This window comes from Cyprinodon tularosa, unplaced genomic scaffold (assembly GCF_016077235.1).
Source record: "Cyprinodon tularosa strain WSP-4 unplaced genomic scaffold, ASM1607723v1 ctg1067, whole genome shotgun sequence".
NCBI classification, from domain to species: domain Eukaryota; kingdom Metazoa; phylum Chordata; class Actinopteri; order Cyprinodontiformes; family Cyprinodontidae; genus Cyprinodon; species Cyprinodon tularosa.
Window position 1 is genome coordinate 36,968 of NW_024037857.1, and position 8,568 is coordinate 45,535.

The 8,568-nt window shown below is 44.4% G+C and overlaps 1 protein-coding gene across 1 annotated transcript; it reads left to right on the plus strand.

The window, feature by feature from the left end:
- Positions 1–342: 342 nt before the first annotated feature.
- On the plus strand, positions 343–7,632 carry vgf (VGF nerve growth factor inducible). The gene is made up of 2 exons (XM_038288165.1): positions 343–558; positions 4,837–7,632. The coding sequence occupies exon 2, from the start codon at positions 4,888–4,890 to the stop codon at positions 7,012–7,014; it is 2,127 nt and encodes a 708-aa protein (XP_038144093.1). The 5' UTR covers positions 343–558; positions 4,837–4,887; the 3' UTR covers positions 7,015–7,632.
- Positions 7,633–8,568: the final 936 nt, after the last annotated feature.

Consider the following 8,568-nt stretch of genomic DNA (forward strand, 5'->3'; position numbering starts at 1 on the left):
ATTTGATGCAGATGTTGCATAATAACCGTTATTGGCCTGATATTTAACATAATTCCTTATTCAGTTTGCGGATCATTTTTAATGTTTTTTAGATGTTTATCTCCATATAAGATCTTTCCAACCATTAGGAGCTCCAGCTCTGCCCCCCCCCCCCCCCCCCCCACACACACACACACACACTGTTTCCTCATCTGGAATAATCGTTTTATTTTCAGACAAACTGAATCGTTGCGATTATTTCTGACCAGCTGCTGCCAAACAGGGAGCCGCAGCCCCCCAAAAAATCTTATGAATGAAAAGCAAGCGAGTGACGTCAATGGGATCGCTTGACGCATGCGTCACGTGGAAGCTGAAGGTGGAGAAACCCTCAGATCCAGAGCCGCTGTCCGTGGTACTGAAAACAGTCCTTTCAAGGAGCGGAACCCCCGAGAAGAACATCAATAATAATAAAAATAATAAACAGTTGGAAAAGGTCCTGTGGAAGAAGACGGCAGGTCCTCCAGCACCTGCAGGGACAAGAAAAAAGACCCTGGAAAACCCCCCGGACCTCACCTGCAGGTAAGTGGCTCTTAATCCCAGATCAGGCTTATTTACCTGCTGCTTGTTTACCCGAAAGAATGGGGGGGGGTGTAACAGGTTTGGGGGGAGGGAGGGAGGGAGGGAGGGGGGGTGTCACTGCAGCTCGGTCTGTTCGAATCGGACAGCAACAGCTGGGGTCCAATCAGCGCCACCGACTGCAAATTGGACCTTCACTGTGTGGAGCCCCCCACCCCCTCAAATCACCCCCCCCCCCCCCCCCAATAATCGTCACTGCGAACGGTTCTGTATTGTGAATGGGGTCCGCAGGTGGGCGGGGGTCACTGGATGCTTCATTCCCTGCAGAACAATAAGCTGCCAGCAGCAGAGCAAATAGCTGCACTATTATGGGATAGATCCACAGAAAACATCTATTTTAAAAGGTCCAAGCTACATTTTTTTTTCAATTAAAGGATTTAAAAACTAAATACAACCACATGATATCTAGAGTGCTACAAAATAAAAGTATAACATTTTACTGAAATTAAAAATAGTAAAACAATAGTTTTCTAAATATATAGATAAAAGCATCTGGTTAGGATGAAGTCACAGGAGGTGTTTCCAGATTAGCAGCTCCGTCATGGAGCTGAGAAATGGCTCCTTCTCTGCGTCTCATTTTTACGATTCCCCCTGAAAAAAAACCAACGTGGCAAAACCATCGAGACAATAAGCAATAGTCTGTTCACATCCCACATGCTGACACAATAGACAAGGGACTTGTTGTGCTGGTAATGGCTCCTACTGAGGTTTCATCTCTTTTCTGTGTAATTCTGATCTTGTTGCGCTTCAGTGGCTGACTTTGAGTCCTCCAGTAGAGGATTCAATTCTATTCAGTTTATTTCTATAGCTCCAATTCACATCATGTCATCTCAGGTCACTTTCCAGTTCACCAGATCATCCAGTCAGATTGATTCAAAGTTTTCTATCTAAGGAAAACCAGCTGATTGCATCGACTCATTGACTCTTCAGCAATCCCTCACACTGAGCATGCTTGTAGCGACAGTGGAGAGGAAAAACTCCCTTTGAAAAACCACCAGCAGAACCAGGCCATATGAAGAACCCAGATGGCCTGATGTGAATTGATGACAGTGAACTGTTCACTGTTCCGGGATCTATTCACTGTTCAGATAACTGTTCATTGTTCAGTGAACTGATAACTGTTCAGAGAACTAATCACTGTTCTGAGAACTGTTCACTGTACAGTGCACTGTTCACTGATCCTAGAACTGTTCACTGTTTCGAGAACTGTTGACTGTCCCAAGAGCTTTTCACTGTCCAGATAACTGTTTGCTGTTCCTAGAACTGTTTAATGTTCTGAGAACTACTGTCTGTTCCTACAACTGTTCATTGTCAAGTGAACTGTTCACTTTTCAGAGAACTGTTAACTGTCCAGTAAACTGCTTGCTGTTCCTAGAACTGTTTAATGTTCCGAGAACTGCTCACTGTTCTTAGAACTGTTCACTGTCTAGTGAACTGCTCACATTTCTTTGAACTATCCAGAGAACTGTTCACTGTTCAGAGAACTTTTAAATGTTCAGAGAACTGTCCAGTGTTCTGCGAACTGGTCACTGTCCAGTGAACTGCTCACTGTTAAGAGAAATGTTTACTTTCCCGAGAACTGTTTGATGTTGAAAGAACTGTTCACTGTTCCTAGAACTGTTCACTGTTCCTAGAACTGTTCACTGTTTCGAGAACTCTTGACAGTTCCAAGAGCTTTTCACTGTTCAGAGAACTGTTCACTGTCCAGCGAACTGTTTGCTGTTCCTAGAACTGTTTAATGTTCCGAGAACTACTCACCGTTCCTAGAACTGTTCATTGTCCAGTGAACTGTTCATTGTTCAGAGAACTGTTCACTGTCCAGTGAAATTTTCGCTGTTCCTAGAACTGTTCAATGATCCAGGAACTGTTCACTGTTCTGTGAACTGTTCAGAGAACCGTTAACTGTCCAAAGAACTGTTCAGTGTTGAGAGATCTGTTCACCATCCAGTTAACCGTTTGCTGTTCCTAGAACTGCTCACTGTTCTTAGAACTATTCATTGTCTAGTGAACTGCTCACATTTCTTTGAACTATTCATAGAACTGTTCACTGTTCAGAGAACTTTTAAATGTTCAGAGAACTGTCCCGTGTTCTGCGAACTGTCACTGTTCAGTGAACTGCTCACTGTTCAGAGAAATGTTGACTTTCCCGAGAACTGTTCGATGTTGAAAGAACTGTTCACTGTTCCTAGAACTGTCCATTGTTGGGATCAAGTATAGCTGATTTAACCAGAACTACTCCCCTCTGAAGACACACCCCTCCCACGGAGCTTTTAAAAGGGGCAACTTCCTTTTCAAGTTCCTGTTTGTCAGCAGCGCAGCTGCTAAAGGCTAGACTCTAAAGTGCTTCCCTGCTATAAGCTACGCTAAGTAGCAACCAAAGGCTGCGCTAGCTGCACAGAGTCTCAGCGCCTTTTTCCTTCGATTCAGAAGGAGCTGAACGCAGTGTTTCCTGAACCCGCCTGCTGCAGCAGAGACAGAGGAGAGCTAATCCATATCTATTAGCCTAAATCTAACCGCCGACAGAGGGCCCCAATTGCTGTTTGCCGAAGGAGACTTCAGAAGCCGTCAGACCCCGGACGACCCCTGCCTGATACAGAGACCGAGATCAGCCCCACGGAGCCTCTCCATGAGGGCTGTGGCTACAAGCTAGCCATTGTAGCTAAAGGGAGACGTCCCGGCTGCCGTGAGTTATAAAATTAACCCCCCTGCAAAGTTGCCACTTATTATTGCATCAGATTGATCCAAACCTTTCTGCTGTTGGACGAACAGAATGGACTGAAGATGCGGCGTGCAATAAACCGAACCGAGGCGAAGACTTTCCATTCCGCCAAGCTAAAACAGTAACATCGTCCTTCCTCCTTTCTATCTGATGCTTCATAAGTGCTCTGCTTGGTTAAACTAGGTAGAATAGATAGTCGTGTTTGTGTTTTATTTAAAATAAGCTTTCTGATTCAACTGCTGATGGTTTGTAGAGTTTTAACTAAATGCTAACGCTCACTACAGACTGAACGAGCTGGGTTTGTCTAAAGCTAATGCTCACTGGACTGCCTAGCATCGTTAGCTCCTAGCTAGCTTATACTGAACACGTTGTAGAGGCGGGTGAGCTAACCTTTCCTTCATTTCAGCCGGACCAGAACCCCGGAGACCAGCTAAGCTAACCTGTTTCTCTTCAGCCTCATCACAGTCTAATGCATTAATGAGACATAATTTAGTTTCCACAATAAAACCAAGGAAACCGCACAGTTTAGACTGCAGTTAACATCTCTGCATCAGGGTTTATTCACATTTATCTCCTACTATTTTTAAAGCACACTTTCAATGCATTAAGCTTTAAAACTCGCACATTCCTCAGAGACTTTTAAACAGACTCTTCACCCCTTATTTTTGTTTATTTGTGCTTATTTTCAGTACTGTTTAGTTTCTGCATAGTTATTAGAAATAATACTGTGTGATAGTAGCTAATAAAGGTACCATTGTATTTTTAACCCGTGGTCTTTGAGTTTATTTGAAGCAGTGAACGATTTATCACTCATGCTGGAAACAGTTTTCTTTCAGTAGCATCTGAATGAACAGAGACACTTTTATTTGGTTGGTGATTAATAACGTTGCTAAAAGCAATAGCCTGAATTACTAAATTAGTGAAAGACAACTGGATTTTTACCAGCTGGATTCAGGAGTCCAACCTTTTATATAAGAGACTGCAAACCCTGGTTATTAATTAAATTACAGTTAAAATCATTGAACTGATGATAATTAATTTGTTTGGCCCTTGATTTGAATGACCTATTAATTAGCTCTAACTTCCCATTCTAGTTATTTAATATGTTTATAATCTGCTGGTAAACTCTCACAACACCAGTGAACTGTCAACGGTTCAGAGAACTGTTCACTCAGAAGAGGCAAAATTAGTTCTCAGTTGTATTGTTTAATTATCACCAACAAATTGTTATAATGCTGGTAACCGTTTCATAAAAGCAATACGCCTGTTGAAGCTGACGGTTATAATTATGTATATGTATTCTCTATTGCTTCTCAGTGCCTATTGCTTTAATATTTTGCTAATCTGTGGCATATAAGACAGATTAAAATTATTTTAACTTCATCAGGAAGTCCTTTTTAACAGTGTTGGACATATTGTGATATGCAATCATGAAGGATGCATACCTATGTATCTATATGGAAATCTGAAAGTGATTATCTGTTCTTCACTCTCCCTTTTAGGTGTTTCTTGGTCCCTCTCTGTGTCCAGTTCAGGACCTGGTTCAACAGGCCATGAGAAGGAACTGCCATGCTTCGGGTCTCCTTCCCATCACGGTCCTCCTCACATTGTTGGCCTTCCTTCAACCGTCCACATCGAACCCTGTCCCTGCTTTTGGAGACCACAATGACGCGCCTGAAGAAGTTCTTCCCAGGCTCGAAATCTCTGAAAACACGGGACTAATACCAGAGATAGGGAGACTGGCCACTAAAGAACAAACTGACAAAGAAGAGGAGCTCTTTGAAGGCGTTGATCCCAAAAGGCTAGCAGCTGTTTTACTGGAAGCCCTGAATCAAACATATGTCAGAAGAGAGGAGGATGAAGAAGAGTACAAAAGTACGGGAGAAGAGGCGGAGTCTGAGAGAGAAAACATTGAAAAAGAAGAGCCATACAGTACGAGAGCGACCAGAGACAGAAAAATAGATAGACAGAGAGAGCTGGAGATGTATATTGCTTCACAGGGTAAGGAGAGGGAGAGAGAAGAGGAAGAGGAGAAAAAGAAAGCTCTGGAAGAGGAGGAGAAGATAACCGAGAAGGTGACAAGCCACACTACAAGTCAGACGATCCCAATCCAAACAAAGCAGCAATCCAGCACTTCAGATGGAACAGCGGAGGGTGGCGCCGCTAGCCAGGGAACATCTAACCCAGAGCAGAACAGCGACGAAGACGAAGAGCAACTCAATCCAGAGGAGCTGAAGAGTCTGGAGACCATGATGAAAGAGTTCCCACGTCTCGACACTAAAAGGGATGGCATCTCCGAGCAGAGATACGGCCGAGGATATAGCAGCTACAACGACATCCTTCCAACAAATAAAGGCAGCAACCTCGCCATGACCAAGAAAAAACTAAAATGGCAGGAGGAAACTCAGAAAGCAATATACTTTCCCACGTTCACGGGAGGCAATTCCGTGGAAGAGCCAGAGTACAGCGAGTATATCGGCAAAGCGACGCAGCCCCCGTCTCCAGCTGAGCAGGAGGAGGAGCAGGATGAGGGTGCAGAGGACGATGAGGAGGAGGATGAACCCCTCAGTCCGGAGGAGGAGGAGGCTCAAGCCAAAGTGGAGCAGGAGGAGATGATGAGGCAAGCAGCAGAGGCCCAAAAAGCCAAGATGGAAGAGGAGAAGCTGGCTGATATTGCCTCAGACATGCTACTGAGCTACATGGTGAAACAAAACAAAGGGGAGAAGAAGCACAGTTTGTCTCTGGCCAATGCTGCAGAGGATAAGCGATCTGATGAGGAGCAGGAGGTGGCAGAGGAAGACGACATTGACCCTCAGACCATCGACAAACTGATCGAGATCTCCAGCAAGTTGCACCTCCCTGCTGATGACGTTGTGGACATCATTGCTGATGTTGAGAAGAAGAAGAAGAAAGACGTGCCACCTGAGATGGCATTGCTACGGCAGCACACTTCATCTCCGTCTCTTCACTCTAGTTGGCCCTTTTCAACAAATCAAAACAGCCTTCCCATGTCCAAGCAACCATCTCCAGCCGTAAATATCCTCAAAGCTTGGTTTGCAGACAAAAACACACCAAAATCGTATGTTTCACAAGCGAAACTTCCTAAACCTTTGCTACCCTATCGCAATTTTTCACCAAAGCCAGAGAAGCCATTTTTGGTGAAGCAGGGACCCTGGTTCAAATCACCCAAGCCTGTTTGGACTGGCCACTCCTTATATCCATATGCCTACCACCAGAGGAAACCCTACTTGGGTTACTACCCTTACTACATACCTCGTATCCTCAGACCCAAACCCAAGTACTACATGCCTAAACCTGCTCTAACACTGAACAGCTACCTTGGTAATTCCATGGAGGACCCATATGGTTTCCCTCCAATCAGGCGCTATCCCCCTCAGCTGAGGAAATCACCTCTTAGTCTTCAACACAAGTCTTTTTACTCCACCTATTATCCGCAAATTTCGTCCCAGGCGTTTCAGCGGATACCCACTTCCCGAATCCGTTCCCAATCTCAAACAGTCCCCCAACAAAAGCAGTTTTTAATCTCTGCTGTAGGACCTCCAGTAATAAAAAACAAGGGTTATTTTAAGGACGGAAAGCAGCTGGACAGCAGCATCCATGATGATGTGGAGAGATACATACAGCAGATCCTCATGAACAGAGCACAGAGGTTGGACTGAACACAAACCTTTAGAAGACGAGCCTGATGTTACGATGAAAAAAGGAATAGTCATAAAAAAGTAAATTTCTTTAAATTGTTGTTTTCCTGTAAGGTTTTGTTTAACAATGTTTTTTTTATCCCATCTTAACTGATCCAGACCAGTGGTCTCCAACTCTTGGCCTCGATGTCTGCGATCCTGTGACTTTTAGGTACCTCCCTGCTCCGACACAAATTAATGTCAAAATCAGGTTTGGTAAAGGCCAAGTATAGAGCCACTCATTTAATTCTGGTTTGCTGGAGCAGGGATGAACCTACAGTAAAAGATGCAGAGCAGTAGATCTATAGAACTGGAGTTGGAGGCCATGGGTCCAGATCAAGGGACTGTGGCCTTATGGTGCGTTCGGTTTGTCCTCGGAAGTTGAAATGATTGGCTTCCAACTCATAAATTTAAACTCAAACCACCCAGAAAGTCCTGATTATGATTCAGGAAGTCAGTTCAATACTGGAGTTACCAATGCTACCAATCCAGTGTAAAACATCGGAGAGGATGTTGTTAAATCACAAGGCCTGATGGATCCTGGAAGCCTGACTAAATTTAAACACTCAAATGAACCAAGCTGAGCAGCATTTCTAAGATCTATCTGAGTCCACTGCCAATATTATGGCTTCGTAATGACCTCTGCCTTTCTGGGCCGTTGTGGGGGCAGTGGCCATCCCAACCTTGTTAAACGTCTCATGTAGAAGCTCTGTTCTCTCAATCAAAACTGATGGATCCAGTTTTTATCCTCTATTTTTACAAACCATGACTGTGAACGAATACAGTAGACCAGGAGTCTTCAATGGTTTTCAGTTCTGGGCCCCTAAATTGATGGAAATGCGAGGGGGAGGGCTGTCTTGTTGGTCCGTCCTGGGGAGGATGAGATGCGGAATTCACATTCTACCTGCAGTACCACCATGATACACTAGGGGGGTCCAACTCCATCTTGCCTAGCTGACATTTTTACCTGAACCCCATATTTACACTTTAGATGAAGTTAAACAGCTTCTAAATGAAAAATATAATTTTGTTTTCCTTATTAAATAATTTTGAAGAAGGGGGCAGGTTATCCTCCCGCAGCAGCAGTTTGAGTTTGTCACAGATATTTTTGATTTATGTCCAATATTGAGGCATGGTCTGCGCTGTTATTCCACGCAACAACACCAGAGGGCCAATCAGGAACTAGCTAGGATTGTGGGTTTCTGTGTGTCGGTTTGACGAGCTTGTTTGCCGTCTACAACCCCTTATCCAACGCCGGACGACACACAGTTCACCCGTGAGTGTTCCCCAAAGACTTGCCGTTGCGCTGCGTGTTTTGGCTTTGGGTCCAAACCAACAGACCGTCGCACAGAGCTACAAACTAGCATCCTGCACGGTTTCTGGGATAGAGTCCGAGGTGAGCAAGGTGGACGGCTAGGGTCGACACCTTTCAGAAATGGAAATAAGGGGCACGGGGGTCCTAGAGAAATTTCATTGTCGCAGGGGGAAAATTGCAAATTCTAATTTCTTAGATGCATTTTCCTTAAATTTCCTGCA